The sequence below is a fragment of the Galeopterus variegatus genome, unplaced genomic scaffold (genome assembly GCF_000696425.1).
Source record: "Galeopterus variegatus unplaced genomic scaffold, G_variegatus-3.0.2 Scaffold657, whole genome shotgun sequence".
NCBI lineage: Eukaryota > Metazoa > Chordata > Mammalia > Dermoptera > Cynocephalidae > Galeopterus > Galeopterus variegatus.
Genome location: NW_007726768.1, coordinates 528,432 through 555,299, shown reverse-complemented (window position 1 = coordinate 555,299; position 26,868 = coordinate 528,432). Strand labels below are relative to the sequence as shown.

The window sequence follows — 26,868 nt, the reverse complement described above, 5'->3', positions numbered from 1 at the left end:
CACCATGGCTAGAATCATGGCTTCAGGTATCATTTGTAACTGGTATGAGCATGTATGCCAATACATGGGATAGAGGCTCTGCTGGGCTGGTATCCCATTTTCTCCAGTCCTAGGGTCCTTGATGGCACTTCCCTCTGGTCCTCTTCCTGTAATGTTTTTTTTTTTTTTTGATGCTTTGATTCACCAAGATTGTCTTTCCTCCACAATCCAAACACTTGGCTAAAGTTAGGGGAGACCTGATCATTTGGGCAGCTAGGCTTGTAGGCAGCAATGGTACCTGGTCTTTTCTTGGCTAATGGATAATCACTGGACATAAGGCAAAGTGGGATCTACTGACTATGTGGTAGAAAGCAGCGATCATTAGGAGCTAGTATGGGATTTGCCAAGAGCAAGTAATGCTACACAGCCTCATTTTTGCTTGTCCAAGGAGTAGTGTCTAGAATAGAGCACTATTCAAATGCCTGGAACTATGTCCAGTTCTAGGCCTCAGATTTAAGAGGGTCATTAGCCTACAAAAAAGAGACCAGGATGAAATGAAGACACAGAATATATTATTGGATGACAGTTTGAAGGAATTGGAGGTATTAAACTGGAGAAGATAGGGCTGAGTGGGACTTGAAGAGGGATGTCTAATGTAATAATTAGAAATACTGGTTTTCAAGTCTCACAGACCTGGATTCAAATGTCACGTCTGCCATTTAGCGGTTTTGTGTCTCTGGATACATTACTTAGACTCCTGAGCTTCAATTTCCTCATCTATAAGGATTGGATTATACTGGATGTGAGGGTGATCTAGCTGTGACATCTGTCACCCCATTGATTGCCAGGGTTGATTTAGATGATCTGGCTGGCTAGGTGAGTGTCCTCTTCCTCCCTCACCACTCCACGTGTGTTCCTCCCAAAGCTGCATACTCAGTCCAAGAGGACGACTTCCCCAATAGAGGAGGGGACCATTCTTTAGTCAAGGGTATATGAGTAGCTGCTCTCCCCTGCTAGAGCCTCCAAACAAGCTCTCAAGGAATGGGCTATACCAACACCAAGCTCACTGGGCTATACTGAGGATTCACTGAGGCTTAGCGAATGCCTGGCACAGAGTAAGATCTCAATAAGTATTACTGATGGGGTAGGGGTAGCCTCCTTCAGATTCTGAAGAGGGATTTTGTTTTCTATGAGTGGCCCACAATAGCAGGATCAGGATCAGTGAATACAAGGAAGAGACACTGATTTTAGCTTGGCATAAAGGCCTCCTTCAGATTCTGAAGAGGGATTTTGTTTTCTATGAGTGGCCCGCAATAGCAGGATCAGGATCAGTGAATACAAGGAAGAGACACTGATTTTAGCTTGGCATAAAGAAGTCACTTCTGTGAATTGGAGCTTCCCAGCAATGGAGCAAGTTTGCCAAGAGTTGATCAAGCTGTTAACGGGGTGTCAGATTCTAGAACTAATCTCAGTAACTGAAGCAACTTAAGCTTCACTCTTGGGGACTCAGTGACAACTAACACCAACTTATCACCATTATCAATCCTTCGTATGCAGCGTCTGGAATTAGAGACCTGGGTGTGGAGCCAAGCCCCACCACTCAATAGCTCTGTAAGCTTGGGCAAGTCTTTACATCCAAGCCTAAGTTTCTTCATCTGTAAAATTGAACCCATAGCGTTGTCACAATGATCAAATGAGCTAAGTCGTGTAAAGTGCTTAGCACAATTCTTGGCAGAAAATAAGCACTCAGTGTGGGTTAGCCGGTGGTAGGTAGTAGTAGCAGTAATAGTAGCAGCAGCGGTAGTAGGAGTCATCATTCATCTAACCATGGGAGCAAATGACTTCTGCTGCTAGAACTGAGCGTCAGTGAGACAAGCTGTAACATTCTGTGTGGGAAACAGCATGGTAACTGTGCAGAGACAGAAGGAACAGGGGGGTGTGAAATGGAGTTGGACTGTGGGGGAGGGCCCATGTAAACATGGGCCAGGCTGGAGAGAGGATCTACAGGGGGTAGCAGTTGAAGAGGAAACTTCAAATGCCAGGCTGAGGGGTCTGCACTTCATCCTGAAAGCAAATGGGAGGCACTGAAAAAGTTAAGACGAACTTTGGGAGAAAAAACTCTCCTCAACAAGCCACAGGGCTCCACTACATGAGGAATACCTGGGAGGCTCTATGATGCTGAAGGCACTTGAGATGAGGGCTGTGAAGCCTGAGAGTACTGGGAGAATTTCCAGGAGAGAAGAGTAAAGTAATAACAACTAACATTTATTGCTACCAGTGTTCTTAGCACTTCACATGTTTTAAGCCATTAATCTTTTATGAAGAAGGTATTGTTATTGGCTTTCCCATTTTAAAGATGAGGAAACTGAGCCACAAAAATTAAGTGCCTCGCCCAAGCTTATGTAGTTACTAATGGGAAGATCTGGACTTCAAGCCCAGTTAATCTGGCTCCAAAACTTACTCACTTAACCACTGCACTGTTACCTGAGCCAACCTGGTGGCAGACAGAGATCTTAGGTTCTGAAGAGAGTGGTGGCTGGGGACAGCTTCCCCCTCTCACCTTTGCATCTGCAGGCCTCCAGCATGGCCTGGCTTCCTCTGGTACTGCCAGGGCTGGCTTTATTCACCCTCCCCAGCTTAACAAAGTGAAAATTAATATTTAATTATTCTCCTAAATGAAAATCGATGGCTGTGTTGGCCAGCCCCAGCAATGTCCATGCCATCAATCTTTTCTCTGGGCCTGCCAGGGGCAGTAGCGACTTTAGTCACCTGGCCTCAGGCCCACCAGCATGGAGGGAGGAGGGTGCCCAGCTCTCTGCAGGCACTGGGTCTTGGGCATAGCTGCCACCTGCTGGAGAAGCAGGGACAAGACTTCAATCTGGACTCCTGCTAGAGTTAGGTAGAATGGTCACTGTGGGACCAGGAAAGGATGGGTCAACACCCAAAGAGAAAGCCTGGACCCCCAGGGGAAATTTCATGGGATCCGATGGACTGAGACCTTCTCTTAGCTCCCCTCCTCTTGCACCCTGCCAATTTCTGTCACCTATTAAAGCTTGTTCCCTACTCAGGACTTCCTTCAAACCTCAGCAATCTACCCCTCCAGGCCCCCATCTCCTTCAGCTTCTTCCCTATGAAGCTGGAACTACTTCTCTGAGCCTCAATTTAGGTTGCAGAATCTACCCAAAAAGAGTGGAGCCCAACTTCAGCCCACTTTCTCGGATTCAGAGGGTGCCCCCTTATTTGTCTGTCTCTCTGCTCATTACCTCCCTTCCTTTGGGGATCCATCCCTTCAAACACTGTAAAGGAGGCAGACATAACTGAGTAGGGGAGTGCATTTGTTTCTGCAGGTTGTGCCCTGCACAAAACAGCCTGGGTGGAGGAGCAAATGGGGGCTAAAATCCAACCATGCCCTATTGACCAAGCCATGTGCATCATTGCAGGGCTGTGTCNTTGTCTGTCTCTCTGCTCATTACCTCCCTTCCTTTGGGGATCCATCCCTTCAAACACTGTAAAGGAGGCAGACATAACTGAGTAGGGGAGTGCATTTGTTTCTGCAGGTTGTGCCCTGCACAAAACAGCCTGGGTGGAGGAGCAAATGGGGGCTAAAATCCAACCATGCCCTATTGACCAAGCCATGTGCATCATTGCAGGGCTGTGTCAGCCCGGAGAAAGGGGCACATTTTTTCTAATTCATTCCCAGGGCTGGGGGAGTTCCTTTTTGTAATTCTACAAAGGCACTGTATGTGCTAGTAACTGCTCAGTAAATAGGTTGGAGCCTTTGCCCTCAAGGAGCTTCCAGCCCAGAAATAACTCACTGCATCTCATCTGGGCATGTAAAAGAGGCATCAGAAGTAGGGCAGGAGGAGATGCTACCTGAGTTAAATCATGATCATATTTCATCATATTTGAGGGTCTGGACACCTAAAAGACAAAGGCTACTTCTGAAATTCTGGGGATAGTGTGAGAACTGGCAGGGAAGATGTCCACCAAAGGTGGCTGAGGCTTCACAGAAGTGGAGAGTATGGTGCATGTTGCGCAGCAGAGGAGGCAAGACCCACAAGTTTTGACTGCCAGTCTCAGGATCTTGGGCTTCATCAGTAGGCTTGTGATGGGAGACCTTGGGTGGATTCTAAACAGGATAGAATGAGGGGCTGGTTTTAAAAGATTACTCTGGCTACAGTGTGAAGTCTTCGTTGGGGAGGAAGCAACACTGGAGGCAGGAAGATTCTTTAGGACACTGCTGCTTGAATGCACATGAATGATGCTGCTGTCCTGGAGCTGAGGATAGGGCAGGAATGGGGGTGAGAAGATGGACTTGAGAGCTATTTAGGATATCCATATAGATTCTAGAACCAACGGGACCTGATAGTGGATTGAATTAGAAGAGGGGGGTGAGGTAGAACAAAGTGTTGAATATCATGAAGTTTGCTTTTTTCCCGCCCCACTCTTCCCTGTACCTTATGACACCATTCCCAGACCCACCAGTGCTCCCTTTTTGGGGAAGGTTCTGATAAAGTCTCCTCCCACGAGGGGGAGGATAGCTGAGGGCGTGATTGCTGACTGGAAGAAATAGCTGGCATAGGATAGAAGAGTCTGGAGAGGGAAGGGGGAAGGTTCTGATAAAGTCTCCTCCCACGAGGGGGAGGATAGCCGAGGGCGTGATTGCTGACTGGAAGAAATAGCTGGCATAGGATAGAAGAGTCTGGAGAGGGAAGTGCTGAGCCCAAAGGCAGGAATTTTAGACAAGTCCATCAGGGAGTTGGGGTAGGGTCTTGCTTTCCCTTCTGCTCACTGGGTCAGAAGGACCTTGCGTGTGTCTGTGCCACCTGTGACCTTCCCCACTCCATTGCTGGAATAGGTTGTTCTCTCTTCTCTCTGACATTCTCTCCCTTGATTTCCCCTTCAGGGCTGGGCCCTGAAGCAGACAAAGGCCTGGACTCCACCTGGGAAACTCTCAAGGGAACATGTGCTCAGCCAGGGCAAGAGCTCACCTGAAGTCCCACAACAATAAGTTCTTGGCCAAGAAGGCAATGCCCTCTCTTTCTCAAAGGGGAATCCCAATTGCCTCACCCTACTCCTGTGTCCCTCCCCTGGCTGTGGCAGGAACAAAGCAGGGTAGGGTTGCCCAGGTAGCTCATGTGGGCAGCTCTCTCTCTCCTTCAGCCACACATAGCGTTCCTAAACCCCGGGTGTCCTCCATAACCCCTGCCCTTTTGGGCTTCTCCCCTGGGGACTTCCCCACACCTCTAAAGTCCCAAACTGCCAACTTCCCTAACTCGCAAGCCATAAACCTAAGAGACAGCCAACATTTCCTTCTCTCCCATGGCCCCCACATCCTGTAGAACTATAGTCCAGTTAATTCTTCCTAAACATCTCTTGAATCTGTCCATTTCTTTTTACCCTGGTCCAGATCACCTTCACCTCTTACCTGTATCATGGATCTTCCTGCCTCTAATTTTTCCCTCTCCAAACTTTTCTCTGTATAGTGACTGCTTACGGGATCCTTCATAAGACAAAACTGACTAGACCATTTCCCTACTTAAAATGCATCTCTGGGTCATCACTGCCTTTGAAATACAACAAAGTCAAAATTTCTTGCTTTGGTTTTCACAATCTGCCCTGATCTGGCCCTTGCCTAACTTTCAGTTTCATGTCCTTCCATTCAAAAATAAACAAACAAACACAACTTATTATATCTTAAAACAAAACAAAAAACCAAACCAGAATTGGCCTGTTAGGTCAGTTTGTTAGAGCATGGTGCTGATCACACCAACGGCCAGAGTTCGATCCCTGTACCAGCCAGCCTTCAACAACAAGCAAAAAAAATTTTTAAAAACCCCAAAACTAAACCAACTTTTTATGTCTGGTGCACCTAGTAAGATCTAGCTATTGTCATTTTCACCACACCACGAATGATAGGATCATGATTGCCCCTTTTACCAGTGTGGAAACTGAGGCTCGGAGACCTTATGGAAGTTTCCAGTGATACAGACAGGATTTAAATCCATATCAATCTGACTCAGAAGCCATTTGCTTCCTTCTAGCTACCTTTATGCCAGGTGCTCACCAGAGCCCTTACTCCTTTAGGTTTGCAACTCCCTGTTCATCCCCCAGCCATCCGGAGTGCTCAGCTGCCAGCCCTACCTTTCCCATTATCTCCATGTGGCCGATGACTCAGGTCCTGTAAGGCCCAGGTCAAACACTCCCTCCTCTGTGAAGTTTCCCTCAGTCAGCCTCTCTAGCTGCAGTCAGTCTCTCCCATGGCACTTTACGTTGCTCCTGCCCAAGGCCCTCGTCCCTCTGTGCCTCATTGTTTGTGTTTATGTCTTAAAAGCGGAGTCGAGCAGCACAAGGTAAAAATCATGGACTTCAGCATCAGACAGACCTGGGGCAAATCCCAGCTCAGCCACTTACCCACCATATGATTTTAGACAAGTGATATAACCTCCCTCAGACTCAGCTTCCTCATCTGTAATATGGGGACAATGGTATCACCGTGCAGAGTGGTTGAAAGGGCTTAGAGACGATAAGTGTAAAGTGCCCCAGGAAGGACCTGGCACATAGTGGGCTCTCAGGAAATGGTGGCATTATTTTCTTCTCTGTGAGCCTATGAGGAGAGGGTCCCCATCTAGGTCATCTCTGTCCCCCTTGAAGAGCTCAGCCTGGGGCTTGTCACAGATCTCAGGAGATGCCTGCAGCACGCCTGAGCAGTGGAAGGCCTAGGCCTACAGCCACTGAGGCCTGGACCCTGCAGGTCCATTGGGGACGTGTACATACCACCCACCTGCGCTCCATCAAAGGGTGGTGAAGTGGGCAGGGGGAGGTAGAGGGGGTCCCCCATAGCACCCAAGAGCACTATCTCCAGGAAAGCCAGTCGGGGAGGCAGCTGCCGTGGAAACCACTATTGTCACATGTGCTCGTCACTCTAGGCTCCAGAGAGAATTTCTCAGGATCTATTTAAGAACTAATAAAATAATGATGGTCTTGCTCACCCTCACTGCCCCCCACCCCAGGCTTCTACCCCTCTCTCCTTCTTTCCTACCGGGCTCCTCCCAGTCTCTCCTGCTCCTGCTTCCTGACCCCTTATCCCCTCCCTTCCTTTCCATGTCCACCAGTATTTCTCTTTCCTTGCCCCTCTCTAGGTCTGTCTCTTTCTCTTGCATCATTTCTGTCTTCCTGTGTTTCTTCATCTTTCCTTGTGTCTCTGCTTTCCATGGCTCTGTCTCTTGGTCTCTCCTCCACAATCACAGGTGGCCATGCCCAGGGACGGGTCCTGTCCTCCTGGTCCCTGGTCCAGGCCAGTCCAGACCTGTCCAGCTCGCCCTGATCTGCTTGGATTGATCTGTCATCCCCTCTAGACTGCAACCTGAGTCCTGCCGGTGTCTCAGCCCCCACCCACAGCCTGGTACACTGCGGGTGCTCAACCACCAGCGGGTGGGTCTGTCAGAGCCCTGGGTGGGAGGGGGATTGCGCTGGTTCAGGCTTGGCCTGTTTTACTTTCCTTTTTTATTTTTTTTTTAAAGACCTCCCACCCCACCCACCCCCAAATTTGATCCAAAGGAAATTGCTCAACTGTGACTGCCAGGGTGTTACCATGGTTACCGAGTAGCACTTGTGGCTATGGTAACAGGAAGCTGCCTGTTGTCTGGGCAACGAACATATTGGTAGAGGATGGAGTGGCCCCTGATTGGTGCAGAAGCAGAGCATTTCCTGAAGGGAGGGCGTCAGATCATCACCTTCTCAGGCCAGATGGGCATCAGCGCCCCTTCCTCCACGAACAGGAAGGCCGCTGTTCTTTTCTCCCGGCACTCAGCTGTCTGCCCCCCAACAATAATTCCTCACATCCCACGCACCCAGCTCTTGGCAGTTTACAAAGACCTTTTGCATCCCCATTACCTCATGTGATCCCCACTACACCCATGAGAGGAAGGTGAGATGGGGATTCGATCATGAATTCACTCAGGGTGGTTGGGGGATGGGGAATGTGGGGGATATATTGAAATCACCTAGGAGCTTTTTCAAATTATACAGTCCCCCAACTTAAGAGCCTAATATGGTTCCCAGGTGATTCTTATTTACCCCTGAGCAGGGAACCCATGAATTAAAAGGTGAAATTGGCCGGAGGGGGGAAGGGATGGAGGGAGAAGTAAAGCTGCTTTCCAGGTTTATAGCTTGGATGATGGGAAACATCAGGTTTGGGCAAAAAGATAATCTGTAGTTTGGGTGTGTTGAGTGAAGGTACCAGTGGGACTTTCTAGTCAGGATGTCCAGCAAGCAGCTGGCAACATGGTTCTGCAGCTCAGGAGAGAATGTGGCCTGGAGGCACGGAACTCTGTGTCATCCTTGTGTGGATAGAAGCTGAGGCTGTGGGTGTGGATGAGACTGTCCAGGGAAAACAGGAAGTGCCAGATGAACAAGGGCTGCGGATGGGGCCCTGGAGAACGCCAGCATCCTCAGGGGAAAGGGAAGGGAACCCAGAGAGGGGGCAGAGGTTGGGAGAGTGGAGACTGTGGTGACACAGAAGCTTGGGGAATGTTTTCCCCATTTGACAAATTGAATCTGAGAGGAAGTGGCTTAGTTAAAGTCATACACCCATTAAATGGCAGAGTTGGGGGTAGATAGCACTAAGTCTGGTTCTCTGGTTCCCAGATTGTTTAATCGAAATGATTATATTTTCAGTTTTAGACATAGAACACAAATATGCTATACTAATTCTGCCCCTCCCACCCAATTTCTCTCACTCAACGCTTTTAAGTAAGTCTAGGAGCCAGAGAGACAAGCCTCGCCTGGTCCCTGCCCAGAGCCCAAGGCAGAAGAATCTCTTTAGGTGCCACATTCCACCCTGTGCCTGCCACTGAGGTTCCTGTCACCCATCCCTTCAGGTTTCAACACCTTCTAAATCCCCGGGTCTAAGGAAGGAATCTTGGAGAAAATCTATAACCCCAGTGTGGGAGTGGTGGAGTGCAGAGTTCAAAGGGGCTAAAGCCCAGATCCTGAGGAGTCCAGGGGTGGAGAAGCCGGGGCCCCAGGACCAGGCAGTCATGCTGAATGAGTGTTTTGGTCCAATGTCTTTCAGATGAATCGTCCGATCCAAGTGAAGCCAGCTGCCAGTGAGGGCCGAGGAGGTAACTTCCCTGTCTGACAAGCCTCAGGGTATCACTCATGCAGGGGATGGTGGGCCCACTCCTGGAGTCAGTCCTACCCAAAGCTTATTACTAGAGCCTCCCTGGGTCAAGGGGACAAGGGATTCAGGGTTGCTCGGGCTCAGAAACAGCTAAGCCATCCCAGCTCAGACTGCAGAAGAATGGGGGTCTGGAGAGCCCAGGCTCAGAAGAGGCAGGAAGGGCCAAAGCAAATGCTGGGCATAGAGGAAGGGAGCTCTTGCCACCTCAGCCCTGGAAAGAAGTCATTCCTGTTTGGCCAGGTGGAACTTCCAGGTTTGTTTGAAGAATCAGGCTGGATTATTCTCCTTTTCCAGATTCTTCTGATTCTAGAGAACCCGGTCCATTCTGAGTTGAGGCCACTTATTCCTTCCTTGTAATTGCCTGGTTACTCATGGTAAAAGAGACATTGTAAGCCATAGTGAGGAGTTTGACTCTATGCTGAGGACCATGGAAAGTCTTTGAAAGTTTTTTAGCTGCACTGTTTCCTGGTAGAGAAAAATCAAAGCTCCTTAAGAACAGGAGGGGCAGAGAGCCTGTACTTTCTGACAACCAGCTGGGTTCTGGCCAGCCTCCATGCTGAAAGGCAAATGCTGATTTCTGGTATCAGTTCTTCTTGTCTTTCTTGTCCTTGGGTCTTGTATAATTCCAGGGTATCTGCCTATAGCCCTCCCTGGATGTCCACTGACTCTCTCCTTTGGATAAGACTCTTACCCTGTCTTACTCAAGATCAGCCAAGGCTTTGTTAGGTGAAAGAAGCTGCCCAAGATCAGAGAGGATGGAACCCAATTGATAGAAACCTTTGTTGACTCCTACTAATTCTGCATACTTAGAATTCATGCTCAATGTCCACATCCACAGGGGGTTCTGTTGGCTTCATGTTTCCATTGTGAAGTTTGTGCCTCCAAGAAATACTACCTTCATCCTTTTAGATTTTCTGACCTGTGATCTAAGGTCAAGATGTTATCACCCCCACTTTGTCTTGGAGAGATATTTCCACGTTTCTTCCCCTTTTCCACACGTGCTCCCTCTTTTTCCATTTCATTCTTTCCAATCACGTTGTTGAGGCTTCCAGGCTGCATACAAAAGCTCTGGTTCATGTGTCACAAGAATTTCTGCTTCTTGGGAAATTCTGTTAGGCAGCAACGCCATTGCTGGCCACTTTTTAAGCCCTGCCCACAAACACAATATAGTCCCATAGCTGAGAGGTCAACTAAGATTACATGAGTGAGCTGAGAAGCTGACAGGCTGGGCTGTAGTTTATTTAACTATCCAACCAACATCTTCTGAGTAACTAAATCCACAATATGAATACAGATGTGAGCAAGGCAGACCTGGCACCTGGCCTCATGGAGCTCAGAGGCCATGAGGGAATATGGACCAGAAAAGAAGGGTCACAATTCAGTGCGATCACTGCTTTTCAAGAGGAAGTACAGTGTGTGTGGGGGGGTGTGGGGACACGAACAAGGGGCATCTTACCTAGTCTGGGAGGTCAAGGTGGGCTCCCAGAAGTAGTAATATTTAAGCCAAGATTTCAAGGATGAATGGAAAGTAGTCAGATAGAAAAAGGAAGAGAGGGGGAGCAAGTGTCTCAGGCAGAGGCAATAGCATGTGCAAAGACCCCAGAGCTCAGAAGAACATGGTGCAACTTGGAGTCTTGTTCAGGAACTAAGTCTACAATGCTGGGGCACTCCTGCTGCATGGAGTCCAGCACATCTCGTCAGTGTTTGGGCAGCTGCAAAGAGGGGGAGCCTCCATTGCTGGTAATGCTTCTGCTTGGCCTGGTCTGTGTGTCTTGGTTGTCTAGGCCCCAAGCAGTGACATCAGCCTGAGTTTTATTTTTCTTCCCCCTTTTTGTACAAGTTTGGCAGATGTCATATCACTGACAAATTCTGTATATGTGGCATCCCACCTATACACCTGTTTAAGAGAGCAGGAAAAGCAAATCTAGCTGAAAAGAGGTCTGTCTGGCAGGAGAATTCATAATTTTAGTAGTTATATGTCACACAGATATTTCTGGACAAGTGATGGCTCTCAAGGATCATACACTACAAACGCATCCATGAATAATCTTTCTTGCAGGTTAGAATGACCAGATCTTTCAATTCCTCCTTGCTCCTTGCTACCTATTTGGAAGAGAGGAGGCATGTGTATTAAGTCTTGTAGAACAGTTCGGCCTTTATGATTTGTAAGTATTTTACTAACTGATCTGTGTAAGATAATCTTGTCAATAATCAAAATGGGTTCCTTTTAATCTCTTCTAATGTGAGTTCAACTCTCTGCTGAATCTCAACACAACCTAATGCTTTCAAAACTCAACTTTTTTTTTTTGTCCTTTTTGAGACCGGCCGCACCGCGCTCAGCCAGTGAGCGCTGTGAGCGCACCGGTCATCCCTATATAGGATCTGAACTCGCGGCGGGAGCGCTGCTGTGCTCCCAGCGCCGCACTCTCCCGAGTGCGCCACGGGCTCAGCCCAAAACTCAACTTTTTGAAATGGTGCCAAATTTTGCTTTTGAAATGTAACATTTGAGGGCTGGCCCGTGGCTCACTCAGGAGAGTGTGGTGCTGATAACACCAAGGCCATGTGTTCGGATCCTATATAGGGATGGCTAGTTCGCTCACTGGCTGAGCATGGTGCTGACAACACCAAGCCAAGGGTTAAGATCCTCTTACCGGTCATCTTTTATTAAAAAAATAAAAAAATAAATAAATTTTAAAAATGTAACATTTGACATCAATGTGGAACAGTTTGTCCCATTCTAGTCTGATCTATGACCCCAAACCTTCTGTAAACCTTCAGAGTTAATGACCATAAATAAAAAAATTTTAAAAATGTAACATTTGACATCAATGTGGAACAGTCTGTCCCATTCTAGTCTGATCTATGACCCCAAACCTTCTGTAAACCTTCAGAGTTAATGACCACACCTGTCCTGATATATTTAAGCCAGTGAGCCTGCATATTTTTTATTATTCCTGAAATTAAATTCCATAGTTTACAGTTGATTAATAATGGTTTCTATATCTGATAAGAATACTGGTATCATGAAAACATACTCTAAGGGATATCAAGGCAAACAGACCTTTTGAAATTCCACCATTTTCTTCTGGAAGGGATTATTCTTTTCTTTTCTTTCCATAAAGCCGGGATCACCAATTCAAACACTACAGGAGCTCAAGTAGGTAATCCTAAATGGGTGAGACTATCATGACTTAACTTAAAAATTTACATTCTAATTATATTAAATGTTAGCAACTCAATTCAGTTTTCTCAAGTGGACCAGCACTGTGAGAGCCTAACCAAACTTATCAGGTTTGCTTCTGTGGTCCAAAGACTGCTACTTTTTCCCATCTGCTTTGAAGAAGTATTCCATCATGCACACATGAACTTTTTAACAAAAATAGTTAACTTCATGTTCTGTCTCTTGAATTTTGATGGCAATGCAGCAGAGTAATAATATTCCTACTTTTAATCAATAAGCATTAGGTTTGTGGTTGAAATAACCACCATGAATATTATATGGTGTATTACTTTTAGAAGTTATCGGTAATACTTGTTAATTCAATGCCTACAATAATAGTGCAATATTCTGCCTGATAGAAGGTAGGGTCCCCTTCTTCCAAGGCCATCCCTAGTAGCCTTGGTGGCACTTTCCTCAGAGTGTCAGATGTGCCTCCAGGCCTTCATGAACTATATTATAGCAGCTTTTTAATGTATCCCAGTCAGTTCCCATAAATTCTGAAGCTAAATTCCACACTTTTCATGTATTCCACACTCCATGCCTATATTTTACATCTGTGACAGTTACATATTGAGCAGTAAACTATTAAAGGAAAACACACCTAATTTTCCAAAGTGAAACTATCTCCTAACATACTAAAGGCACCCATTTCTATGTTTAACATATATAGTGTCAAACACTTTTCCTTCAGCATTAAGATGCATCTGAATGTGAACATTAAAATGTTTGCCTGGATAAAAATTCAAGGTTCGTGTATTTTAAAATGTTAATCTCAAATTATAAAAGGCCAGAGGTAAGGATCTCCAAATCCTTCAGAAAATGAATTTGCTGTTCAGCATGGGGACTGTGGTTGATTTTTCCTAACCTACATGATCTCTACTTTAGAAACACTAATAATAAGTTAAACTGTAAATACCAACCTTACAGGAAAAGTATTTTTTTTTTCTCCTAAAGATGACCGGCAAGGGGATCTTAACCCTTGGCTCGGTGGTGTCAGCACCACGCTCTCCCAAGTGAGCTAACCGGCCATCCCCATATAGGACTCTGAACCCGTGGCCTTGGTGTTATCAGCACCACTCTCCCAAGTGAGCCATGGGCCGGCCCAGCAAAAGTATTTTTTAGTCATATGGCAAAATCTTCAAAATCATTGAACTGTGTATTCTTTCTTCTCTTTCAAATTTCATAACATAGAATCAATAAATTCAGAAATCACAATGGTGATTTCTCTGCTTGTTCCACTTTTCAACTTGGCTGTATTTTTAACTCGAAAAATATTTATGAATCCAAGATGCCTAAGGTACAGAAATAGGTTAAGTAATCAATCCATGCACTCTCTTCACTTTCTTTTCTTTCTTTCTTTTTTTTTTTTTAACCTTCAAATTTAAAAGATTCTCTGAGGATTTTTAAGCACACCTTGAGGCATCTCTTTTTCAATATTTAAATTTGGGTTAACTCAAAAGACAATTATCTGTTATCACATTAATCCTCCTAATCACCATTCTACAATTGTTTGAGTAGTTTCTACATAAATTTGCAAGGATCTAATTACATACCAGCCTGGATTTTGAGTAATAAACATATACTCATATTACTGTCTAACTAGGTGAGCCTTTTTTCCAAATTCTTTCTAGGATTCCACTTTATTCAGTGTGTGACAACTAATCTTTGCATTAAAGTTGAATTCTGAGATAGAATTTTTAGAAATTTCATAATACTGGGACATATTCTCTCACCTAAATCAGATGTGAAACTTAGCAACAACTGTTCTATCACAGTCAGTTGACAGTCATATCTGTCTTTGATCCTTAGACTTATTTAATTCTTTTTTTTTTTCCTTTTTGTCTTTTTTCGTGACCGGCAACGGTTCGCAACCCTCAGTGTTGCGCCCGTACCGGACCGGGACCAGCAACGGGATCGCAACCCTTGGTGTTGCGCTTGCACCTCGCTCAGCCAGTGAGCGGCCGGTCTGTATGTGGGATCCAAACCCTCGGCGGGAGCGCCGCCATGCTCCCAAGCGGCACACTGTAGCAGAGTGCCACCGCGCCGGCCCAGACTTATTTAATTCTAAAAAGCATTTTTGCAAATAAGACCTGATTGGATAGGTTTCACTGTACTGGTTGAGACATTCCTCAAGTTAATTCTTCACTTCCTGAAATGTATTCTAAATCTGAATGTAAAGAGGCACTTTCCTTCAGCTTGGCTCAGAGCAGATCATCCAAAGCTAATCGTCATGACACTTTTAGACTGTGGCTGTGGCTGAACCTGAACCTCTGGCAAGTTCCCCACTATGTGACACTGCCCTTCAGGTACAGGTGTGCAGCCTGCAAAAGGAAAGTGCATCTCTGTAGGCTAAGACTCTTCTCTGTCAAGGAGACCTGGAGGCCCAGGCATGTCTACCTTTCTTTTTTACCTCCTGGCTCTCCTGGATCAGGATGAAGGAATAGTGGAGTCTCTGTTCTGTTTCTTGGTCGAAGCCTCTTTGTTGCAGCCCTTCTTAAAGCCCTTCTTTATTTTATTTTATATTTTTATGGTAAGATACACATAAAATTTACCATCTTAACCATTTTTAAGTGTAGAGTTATTAGTGTTAAGTGTGTTCACACTGTTGTGAAACCAATCCCCAGAACTTTTTCATCTTGCAGAACTGAAACTCTGTACCTATTAAATGACTCCCCGTTTCCTCCTCCCTCCAGCCCCTGACGACCACCATTCTACTTCCTGTTTCTAAGAATTTGACTACTCTACCTTATATAAATGAAATCATACAATATTTGTCTTTTTGTGACTGGCTTAGCATAACATCTTCAAACTCATCCAGGTTGTAGGATGTGTCAGGATTTTCTTCTTTCTTAAGGCTGAATAATTGTCCATTGTATACATATACACATTGCTTATACATTCATCTGCTGATGGACATCTGGGTTTTGCTTCCACCTTTTGGCTATTGTGACTAATGCTGCTATGAACATGAGTCTACAAACATCTCTTCAAGGGACAGAAAGACAAATACTGCATGATCTCACTTATCTGTGGAATCTGAAAAAGGAGAACTCACAGAAGCAGAGAGTAGAATGGTGGCTACCAGAGGCTTGCAGGGGAAAGATGGAAAAAGGGGAGGTGTTGATCAAAGGGTACAATGTCTTAGTTAAATAGGAGAAACAATTTTTAGTGATGTATTGCACAGCATGGTGACCATAGTTAACAATGTATTGTACATTTCAAAATTGCTGGTAGATTTCCATCATTCTCACCATAAAAAATGATAAGTAGGTGAGGTGATGGATATGCTAATTAGCTTGATTTAATCATTCCACAATGTGCCATTGTCCCTTCGTATCTGTGGGTTCCCCATCCACGGATTCAACCAACCACAGATCGAAAATATTTGAAAAAATAATTGCATCTGTACTGAACATGTATAGACTTTTTTTCTTGTCATTATTCCCTAAACAACACACTATAACAACTATTTACATAGAATTTACATTGTATTAGGTATTATAAGTAATTTACAGATGATTTAAAGTACATGGGAGGATGTATGTAGATTATAAGCAGATGCGATGGCATTTTATATCAGGGATTCGAGCATCTGCAGATTCTGGTATCCTTGGGAGGTCCTGATACCAATCCCTGATGGATACTGAGGGACAACTGTATACATCTATCAAAACATCACATTGGGGCCAGCCTGGTGGCGCACTGCTACAGTGCACCGCTTGGGAGTGCGGCGGCACTCCCGCCGAGGGTTCGGATCCCACATACAGACCGGCCGCTCACTGGCTGAGTGAGGTGCGGGCGCAACACTGAGGGTTGCGATCCGGTTGCCGGTCCTGGTCCGGTACGGGCGCGACACTGAGGGTTGCGATCCGTTGCTGGTCACGAAAAAAGACAAAAAGGAAAAAAAAAAAAAACATCACATTGTACCCCATGAATATATTATCTGTCAATTTAAAAATAAAGAAATGATTTTTTAAGGTACAAAAAAAAAAAGACCTTCCGTTTAACACTTTGGGGTATATACCCAGAAAAGTTATTGCTGAATCATATGGTAATTCTATTTTTTCAATTTTTTGAGAAACTGCCATACTGTTTTCCATAGCAGCAACACCATTTTACATTCCCACCAACAGGACACAGGGGTTCCAACTTATCCACATCCTTGCCAACACTTGTTATTTTCTGTCTGTTTGATAGTAGTCATCCTAATGGGTGTGAGGAGCTGTCTCATTGTAGTTTCGATTTGCACTTCCCTAATTATTAGTGATGTTGAACATCATCTTTTCACATGCTTTGCCCATTTGTATATATTCCTTGGAGAAATGTCTATTCAAGTCCTTTGCCCATTTTTGGAACATTTAATTGTACATATTTGTAGGGTACAGCACGTTGTTTCAATACATGAATATATTGATTTACTTAGGATAGCACATCTTTGTACCCATAAGTCCACCACTTCCCCAGCCCTTGAGTTCCCCTTCTCCCGGCCTCTGGTAACCATTATTCTACTCTCTACTTCTATGAGGCCCACTTTTTCTTTTTAGATTTCACATATAAGTGAGATCATGCAGTATTTGTCTTTCTGTGCCTGCTTTGCCCATTTTTAATTGTTGGGTGGTAGGAGTTCTTTACATATTCTGGATTTTAACTCCCTAGATATGTTACTTGCAAATATTTTCTCCCATTTCATAGGTTGTCTTTTCATCCTGTTGGTTGTGTCCTTATATGCACAGAAGTTTTTAATTTTGATATAGTTTATCTATTTTTATTTTTGTTGCCTGTGCTTTTGGTGTCATATCCAAGAAATCATTGCCAAATCCAATGCCATGAAGTTTTTTTCCTTTTTTTTTTTTCTTAGAGTGCTATAGCTTTAGCTCTCCTCAAGGGCAGGGGACGTGGTACTTTTAGGACTCATCCATTTTTGATTAATTTTTTGTATATGGTGTAAGGTAAGGGTCTAACTTCATTCTTTTGCATGTGAATATCCAGTTTTCCAAACCCCATTTGTTGAAAAAACTGTCCTTTCCCCATTGAATGGTCTTGGCATCCTAGTTGAAAATCATTTGATCTCATATGTAAGGGTTTATTTCTGAGCTTTCTATGCTAGTACATTGGTTTATATGTCTGCCTTTATGCCAGTAAAACAGTTTTGATTACTGTTGCTTTGCAGTAAGTTTTAAAATCAAGAAGTTGCTCCTTTTTTTCAAGACGGTTTTGGCTGGTCAGGGTGTCTTGAAATTCCATATGAATTTTAGGATGGATTTTTCAAGTATTTCTGCAAAAAACACCATAGGGATTACATTAAATCTGTAGATAACTTTGGGTAGTATTGACATCTTAACACTAAGTCTTCCAATCCACGAGCATGGATGTCTTTCCATTTATCTGTATCTTCTTTAATTTCTTTCAGCAACATATTGTTGTTTTCATTGTACAAGTCTTTTGCCTCCTTGGTTAAGTTTATTCCTAAGTATTTTATTCTTTTTGATACTATTGTAAATGTCTTGAATACTTCCTTCACTCACTTTCCCAGTCCTCCTTGGCTTCTTATGCTGCAATCATCACTGAGAACAGGAGAGAGATACTTTGCTACAATTGCTACCACCAGCAGGACTTCCTGGATTGGTATTTGAATTGAATGGTGGACCAATATTTTTAGGATGTGTTTAGTGGTTGCTATTCCATGGCTGAGACCTTTCCCTACACTGTCCATACAATCATGACATCCCACCAACATAGATGTAGTGGGTGTGAGAAGCCTAGAAACCAGACACTTCAACACTTTGGGAATTCCTTTGGACCAGGTGAGGCAGAGCCTCCTTTCTTGAACAGCATCTTAGTGCCCTTCCTGAGGAAGATGAACTGCACTGACTCTGCTATGATTTCTGGGCTCTCAGCTCCATCATTTGCAAAGCTGCATTGGAATCCTTGACCTGTATGATCAGCTGCACAAGGCAGCTTCATGGAGATGGGCCTCTGGGAGCCTAAGCCACTTGTTTTGAGTTCAAATGCTATTTGGTAGAAGAACAAGGAGTACATTGTTTGCCAATTGTTGCTGCATTGATGCTGCCTTCCAATTTCTTCCACGCCAGGAAGGTTGAGTCTCCATGTGTGATATCCCCATCTTTCTAGGGACCTACCCACCACCCATGGGATGCTTTTATTGAGATACTTCTGATGTGCTTCTTGTAGCATCCTCTTTTTAACAAACTGGTAGAGTTTGATCTACAGGTTTGGTAAAAGGAAATTGAGGAAATTGATAAAAGGAAATAGAATTATCTGGGATATATCCCATCAGCATCTCTTTGGGGGCATTAATCAGCCCTCAGAATCTTCAGGGCAGTGGATTTGGAGGCTCTTCTCAGGGGTCCAACCTGTACTTCTCTTTGACCAGGTATCTTAAGAAACTTACCCTCCATTTTGAGTCACCTGAGGCTCATAGTCACTGTAACACAGCTCATCCTCCTGTCAAACACTATAAAGATCCTATAAAATGGTGAGGGAGATGCCAGGCTTAAAGGTGATAACAGGATTCAAGGTAATACAAGCAGCACAGAGCCTAGTCCATAGTGGGTGCTTATTTCAGTTTCAAATTCTGTACACCCCAGTAGCCCAGAACCTAGGGTCAGTGCTCTGACATGCAAACAGAAATTCTTAGCTTGGGAGATTCTTGCTGGAAAAGAATCAGAGAACTTCATGTACCATGACATGAGCTTGAACTAACCACCATCAGCAGAAAAGAACAGTAAAAGGATGAGCAGATGAAGGATCAGAACACAACCATCCATAAAAACATCTTTCCTATCTTGGGGCTCTATCTCAGCCTGTGATACCTTTCTTCCTACACAGGGCTACCTGGATGCTGGTCCATGTGGCATGACATCTTATCTGGGTGCCATCATCATCTTGCAGACCCTACCCAGTAACACTATAAATTAGGGCATCATAAAGCCCCTTTTGGACTGTGGAGGCCCTAGGATCTTCTCCAGCCCCTCTTGGGCCTTCTGCAGCCACATCGGCACACTTTGTTATAGCTCAGAACAATGACACAGTCTTCTGGGGTTTGATTCCCTGACCAAACAGGGCCTGTCCTCCAATATCAAAGCAAAGCCACCAACATCAGACCAGTAAACAGATTCATGAAAGACCTTTCCTGTCTTCTCAGGTTCCTGAATAGGATGATCTCACATTTTTCTTCATACACTATCTGGAACTCTATTCTCTATCTCCTAGGTCAATGGTTTCAAAGGGCTTTCCTTTTTTCTAGAGGTTACTAGGGGAGGATCAAGCAGGAAGAACTCCCACCCCCTCCCCTCTTTTCTGGCTTCAGTCAGAGCAGTTCTGCTTTTCTCTTATATTTTGAGCTTCATCCTTATATTTTTTTAACATTTAAAACACTTATTTATTTATTTATTTATTTATTTTTTGTCTTTTTGTCTTTTTCCGTGTCTGGCAATGGATCGCAACCCTCAGTGTTGCCCCTGTACTGGACCGGGGACCAGCAACGGGATTGCAACCCTTGGCGTTGCTTCCGCGCCTCGCTCAGCCAGCGAGCGGGAACCGGTCTGTATGTGGGATCCGAACTCTCGGGCGGGAGCGCCGCCGCGCTTCCCAAGCGGCGCACTATCCAGTGCGCCACCGGGCCTGCCCTAAAACACTTATTTATTTTTTAATTGACAATAATTGTGCATCCTAATATTTTTGTTAGAACAATGTATTCCACCACTTTTTTTTTTTTTTTATAAAAGGTTGGAAACAAGTGACCTGCTCCAAGGGTACTGTTCTGTAGCTAACACCCCCAGAAGCAAAGCACACCCACTAGATTGTACTCTCACCACAGAAGGTTGGCACCTCCTCCAGAATTCCGGCCTCGAGTACATTATCCATCCCCTCCCCCTCAGGATCTCTGGGCAGTACCTCTGCCGACAGAGGGCAGGATTCTGCTGAAATATTCTGCCTGCCACATATGAACTGCAGCCCCCACCGTCCACACAGACACAGCATAGACAGACAGACAAACACCTTAGAATCCCCAGGGCAGCCTAGGCTGAACTCCACATCACCAGGTGAAATATGGACACACACATACACTTATTGGAGATCTCTCCACTAATTTCAGTCAGTCTGTTCTTCCTTTTCACTGTCGCCCAGGCTTTGGTCTGTGAACCCCACCAGATTTGTATCCCCTGCACTCAGGATCCAAGGACCCCCATCTGCCTAGCCATGATTGTCAAGGAGTAAAGGAGTTTGGGATGGGTTTTCCTGAGCTCCAGGATCTTGAAGATGATGCCTGAGCCAGATCCCCACCCACTCCTTCTCTCCCAATTTGTATTGTCCCCTACATGGTCAAGCTCCATACCAAATTCAGAGACTTACATTGGTACAGGGAAGAGCCGACTTTAACAGCAGGCCCTGTGGGTTGGGACTCTATCCCATGCTCCTGGATAGTGCTCCTGAGGCCCAACTTGTTGAATGTGCAGCTAAGCCTTGGTTGCCAGCCCCAGCTCTCTAGCTGCCTTCAGGGGACACAGGCCCAGCTTGCATCCCCTTTCTTGCATCTCTGCCACTTGCATGGGAAACGTGGACACAGGGAGGGAATCAGACTTGTGCTCAGGGGGCCACTCAGGTCTACAGGCAGAACTTATTCTCCCATAATGTGATCTGTCAGGGAGGCATCAGGGCAAGAGGACAGGAAAGTCTAGAGAGAAGGCAACAGGGTTCAGAGAGGGTCCTGGAAGCTTGGTAAGCGTTAGGGTGGTGGAGGTAGGAGTTAAGGAAAGGGGTCAGGGGTTCAGCAAATATACAGAGAAATGCTAATGTTGGAGGCTCAGGAACCCAAGCTTCCTACCCTCTGTAGGCTTTTTGGAGGGGCATCCAGGTTGGATTTGGTGGTGGGGGTGGAGATTCATCATTCCATTGCTCAGTGTCTGGGGATGAGACAGAGGATGAGAACTGTTTTTTATTTGTTTGTTTGTTTTAACCCAGAACTCTCCTTGATTTGAGCAGGAAGGGGCACTGACTCTAGCCACTAGGCTGGCCAGCAAATGTGTACTTCTCTTCTCTGGACCGAGTCTGAATACAAAGGCCTTCTCTGAACACCTCGTCCCTTAATGCAATCAAAATGGTCCAAAACGGCATTTCCCAAACTCTAAGAACAGAAAAGTTAAACATATACAATGAAGCATATAGGGCTATACCCACCCAAAATATCAAGACAGCACCACTCCCCACAATAGCAGCAGTGAGCCCTTCTGAGTTTCTCCAGAACCCAGGTTTTCCTGATGGAAATTTGGGCTGCGTTCCTTTCCTCCAGATCTGTCTATAGGTCATCCTGCCCTTCAGAGAAACCCAACCTTGTAGCCCTGGGGGCCTTCTCACTCCCTACACCTCTTCCCAGAGCTAGACTGGTGAGCTACCCTCCTAGCAATTCAGTCTACTCTGCAGAGTCTAGGAAGGCTTGGGGTCCCCAGGTCATTCTTGACTTTGTCCCCAGAGGACCGAAAGCTGTTTGTGGGAATGCTGGGCAAGCAGCAGGGTGAGGAGGACGTCAGACGCCTGTTCCAGCCCTTTGGCCATATCGAAGAGTGCACCGTCCTTCGGAGCCCAGATGGCACCAGTAAAGGTGACCTGATCTGACCCTGGGATTTCCTGGTGACCCTTTCTCACTCTGGGCCACATAACCCTTTGGCCCCTGTGGCCTGAGCCACCCAATCCCTCTATCCTGCCCCAGGCTGTGCCTTTGTGAAGTTCGGGAGTCAAGGGGAAGCTCAGGCGGCCATCCAGGGTCTGCACGGCAGCCGGACCATGGCGGTGAGGGCGGGTGCCCAGGCCAAGGGTGAGGCCAGTGGGGCGGGGACGGGCCCCTCCCCAAGTGCGTTCGGTGCGGTGCTCTGGGAAAGGGCCGGATGGGGAAGGCGCTCAGCACAGGGCCAGGGCCGCGGTCGAGATCGGTCACTGCGGCCTCCTCTGCTGCCCTGCCCAGGGCGCTTCGTCCAGCCTCGTGGTCAAGCTGGCGGACACGGACCGGGAGCGCGCGCTGCGGCGGATGCAGCAGATGGCGGGCCAGCTGGGCGCCTTCCACCCCGCGCCACTGCCACTCGGGGCCTGCGGCGCCTACACCACGGCGGTAGGTGCCTGGCTGTGGCAGGGGCGGGTGGGCAGGTGGCTGGGACAGGCCGGGGGTAGGGAGACCGGGGAGCTGCCCGCTGCTGGGCCCTCCACACCCATCCTCCGTCCTTTTCAAAGATTTTGCAGCACCAGGCGGCCCTGCTGGCGGCGGCACAGGGCCCGGGCTTAGGCCCGGTGGCCGCAGTGGCGGCTCAGATGCAGCACGTAGCGGCCTTCAGCCTGGTGGCCGCACCGCTGTTGCCCGCGGCAGGTACGGAGTCCTGGGGGACAGGAGCCGCGGCTGGGAGGGGCCGGACGGGGCCGCGGCCTGACACTCAGAACTGTCCCCCGCCAGCAGCCAACTCCCCGCCCGGTGGCGGCCCTGGCACGCTCCCAGGTCTTCCGGCGCCCATCGGGGTCAATGGATTCAGTCCCCTCACCCCTCAGACCAACGGGCAGCCAGGCTCCGACACGCTCTACAATAACGGGCTCTCCCCTTACCCAGGTGGGCCCCTTGTCCCCCAGCTCCCCCCAGCTCCGTCCAAATCTCCCCGAAGGGGGGTGGGGAGCGGGGGTGGGGGCGGGGATGGGAGGGCAGGGCCCAGCTTCCCCGGAAGAGATTCCCCTACTTCCCCGCAGCGTCTCACAGCTGTCATCCATGTCCCACACTGCCTGAGCCTCTCGCCCGACCTTGCCCGCCCGCCTTCACCGTGGGCCTCGCGTCCCTCTCTCCCCAGCCCAGAGCCCCGGCGTGGCTGACCCCCTGCAGCAGGCCTACGCTGGGATGCACCACTACGCAGGTTTCACTTGGCGCTACGCGGCCTGGGGCGGCGGGGGCGGGTTGAAGGGCCCCAGAAAGGAACAGGGAGATTTGATGGGGGGTTAGGCTCTGTTCTGAATCGTCTACCTCCCTCCCCCCAACCCCCCGCCAAAACGACCTCTCTTGGGGTAAGGGTTATGGTGGAACATGGGCCGAATTGGACAAAGGTGGCCAGGCAGATGGGGCCCTCCTCAGGGGATGGCTCCTGGGGTCACTGCCCACTCCCACCTCTGTCTCCAGCAGCCTATCCGTCGGCCTATGCCCCAGTGAGCACAGCTTTTCCCCAGCAGCCTTCAGCCCTGCCCCAGCAGCAAAGAGAAGGTGAGGGACTGGGGGCTGGAGATCAGGGCCTGGTGGGGCTAGACTCAGGGTTCCTCCCCTGAACCAACCTGCTACTGTTCCTGCAGGCCCAGAAGGCTGTAACCTCTTCATCTATCACCTGCCTCAGGAGTTTGGTGATGCGGAACTCATACAGACATTCCTGCCCTTCGGAGCCGTTGTCTCTGCCAAAGTCTTTGTGGATCGAGCCACCAACCAGAGCAAGTGTTTTGGTGAGCCAAGCTCCGTACCTAGGCCTCTCCCACTCCTAACTGCAGGATTCTCTACAGACGCTAAGATCGTTCCTCTATAAGGCAATGATTTCCAGAGACTGAATGTATGGAACAAAGTGGGGTCATAAACCAGTGATGGGGATAAGACTAGGCCAAGAACAAGCCTTATTTCAGGTTTGCTTACGTGGGGAAGTCAGGTGTCTAGAATGCATTCTACCATGTCAGGGCTTTGGAGTCTGGCCAGGGCAGAGGAATCTGGGTGTGGGACCAGAGACATCTCCAATTCCAACTGCAGTTCTGGAGACCAAAATGGGAGCTGCAGAGGGAGACAGCCAACCTATGCCAGGGAAAGACAGAGAAACATTCAATCAATACACTGCCCCCCCCCTCCCCCGAGTTGCCTCCTGTCCTTCGAACAATCACATCTTTAGGAATCTCAGGCCATTTTCCCATGTAAGTATAAGCGCACGTCTGTGTGTGCTTGCGTGTACATGCAGACAATACAGGGGTATATATTTGACGGAACTGGCTTGAGGGGGCTGGGAAAACAGGGTGCTGGTCAGAGAGAAAGGAGGCCCTGCTGGTGGTTCTCAGCTAACCTCTCTGCCCCCACCCCCCACCCCACCCCCTGCCAGGGTTTGTTAGTTTTGACAATCCAACCAGTGCCCAGACTGCTATTCAGGCCATGAATGGCTTTCAAATTGGCATGAAGAGGCTCAAGGTCCAGCTAAAGAGGCCTAAGGATGCCAATCGGCCTTACTGATCTGCTCTCACTGACCAGCCACAGAAAGGTGAGTCCCTGATGGGCCCAAGGCAGATAAGGCCTGAGTGATGAGGCCCTCCCAGCTTTGATGTTCCTTTTGGGACATCGAGGGCACCTACCTCTAAGAAAGTCTGGGATAGAGAGAAGAGCCAGGAACTTAGAAGGAATCCTCAGATGCAGATTTTGTGTTTTTCCTTCAATCCAAGGATTTAGATAATTTCGATAACATTCCTTCCCGCAAGGTCTGGGAGAGACAATTACAGCAAAATTCAAATAGCTCTACTCCAGAAATAGCCCCAGGGGCCCATAAGAGTACAGAATTCAGAGGGCTAGCCAGTTCAGTTGGTTAGAGCATGGTGCTGGTAACACCATGGTTCAGTGTTTGATCCCTATGCTGGCCAGCCACCAAGAAAAAAAGAAGAACCCATATGTGGGAGTGTCAGGGGGTTGGAGAATGAGACTAGAAAAGTAGGGCCAGCTTGTGCAGGGCCTTAAAGGCCATGAGTTCGGACTTTATGCTGGAGATGGTAGAGAACTGCTGAGGAGTTTAAGCAAAGGGACAAGATGCAAGGGCTGAGGCGATGGCAGTGAACATGGAGATGAGGGGAAAGAAGCAAACATGCTTGAGAAGTAGGATCTGCAGGGCCTAGTGGGTGATGGGTAGAATTTTCTTCTAGGTTTCTGTCAGAGCCCATGGTCCATACAAAGTTGCCTGCAACTTTTAGAGAACTGCTATCTAGAAGGTCTGCATGGTCCTTCTTCACTTGAGCTACCCCAGGAGCTCTCTGGAGGGAGTGTTGGTCTGGGGTCATCTATCCAGGACTGGGGGTCTGGCTTCAGTGGGCCAAGGCCCTGCTGCCTTGGCCCTGCTGCAACTAGACCACTCCTCAGGAAGAGAGGTCCAGCCACTCACCTGAGATGTCACTGATGGGGCAAGCTGCTCTTCTGTTCTTGCCCTCCAGGGTGATTTTTGCCTTTTTTCCCCCTTTTCTCCTTATCAATTAATACCCAACAACAGAAACTGAAGAGTGAGAAGAAAGGAAAGGAAAAGCACAGAAACGCTTGAGCAGCCCTTCCGGAAGGAGCAGCTGCAGATGGAAGTGGATCGGACCCAAGGCTGGTGCCTGGGGCTCAGGCCACTCTGAGGATTGTTTTTATCAAGCGGGTTGTTCTGTGCCTGCAGCATTAGAGCTCAGGCTAGCAGGGCAACTAGGACTGGCTGAAGATTGACTATCTAGGGGAAGCAGCAGAGGGCCCTGGGGGTGCCAAGGGCTTCTCACAAGGGAAGCCCAGATTTACTTCTTTCAAAACCATATCATTCCTTAGAGTTTAGGGACCAAAGGACTATTGCTTTTTTAAGAATATATATATATATATATATACCAGTACTATTGACTTGATCAATATGTCATTGTTGATCCCCCAAAATATGTAAAATTATGATTCAATAAAAATTTTTTTAAAAAGTATTATCCTCAAACTTTATGACTTGTTCCTAAGTCACATTTCCATGTCTAAATAAATCATTTCAAAGACAAAAAAATAAAATAAAGCCATCCTAGGGAGTGTGAAGTGGTATCCCATGGTGGTTGATGTGGGTAATATTTTATGCTATAAACAATGGACGTTAAACATTTATTTGGTAAACTAACGCATAAGTAGGATCACAAGTATTTATGTGCTCCATATCTTGTTAAGAGCGATACAACATGCAATTTAAGATACTGAAACTCTGTACTTGAAATAATGATAACAAAAAATTAAAATAAACCCATTTTAAAAAGAATATTATGTAATTAATTAAGGGTTACCTGTGTCTCATAAGCATTAAGTGCTTTGAAACTTCAATAAAAGTAGTCAGGTAAATCTTCACAAAAGAGGGGCTGGCCTGGGAGAGTGTGGTGCTGATAACACCAAGTCAAGGGTTAAGATCCCCTTGCCAGTCACCTTTAAAACAAACAAACAAACAAACAAAAACTTCACAAAAGAGGTGTGATAAGGCCAGGGAAGGAAATAAGACATTCAGATGGAGTAAAATGTATGAGCAAAGACAAAGAAATAGCAATGAACTTAAGTGACATTATAAATGACAATATTATAGTGAACATATTGACCCAAAGAATAAGGACTAATTGAGAGACAAGACTGGAAAGTCTATCAAACAGCATCAGCATATACAGCAAAGACCTGGTAATAGGTTAGAACAAGAATTTTGTTCAAATTCCTCCACTTAATTCTGTGAAA

The 26,868-nt window shown here is 46.8% G+C and overlaps 1 protein-coding gene across 1 annotated transcript in view; it reads left to right on the top strand.

Annotated features, from left to right (window-relative positions):
• Positions 1–26,006, top strand: part of CELF6 (CUGBP, Elav-like family member 6) — a 32,372-nt gene extending 6,366 nt beyond the window's left edge. Inside the window, exons 2-14 of the mRNA XM_008571055.1 lie at positions 7,338–7,413; positions 7,837–7,909; positions 9,056–9,104; positions 21,877–22,005; positions 22,114–22,193; positions 22,366–22,509; positions 22,629–22,761; positions 22,849–22,995; positions 23,228–23,290; positions 23,551–23,631; positions 23,718–23,861; positions 24,497–24,652; positions 25,643–26,006. Of these exons, the coding sequence (XP_008569277.1) occupies positions 7,338–7,413; positions 7,837–7,909; positions 9,056–9,104; positions 21,877–22,005; positions 22,114–22,193; positions 22,366–22,509; positions 22,629–22,761; positions 22,849–22,995; positions 23,228–23,290; positions 23,551–23,631; positions 23,718–23,861; positions 24,497–24,624 (1,247 nt within the window). The 3' untranslated portion in view covers positions 24,625–24,652; positions 25,643–26,006. The remainder of the gene's footprint in view (positions 1–7,337; positions 7,414–7,836; positions 7,910–9,055; positions 9,105–21,876; positions 22,006–22,113; positions 22,194–22,365; positions 22,510–22,628; positions 22,762–22,848; positions 22,996–23,227; positions 23,291–23,550; positions 23,632–23,717; positions 23,862–24,496; positions 24,653–25,642) is intronic.
• The last annotated feature ends 862 nt before the right edge of the window (positions 26,007–26,868 follow it).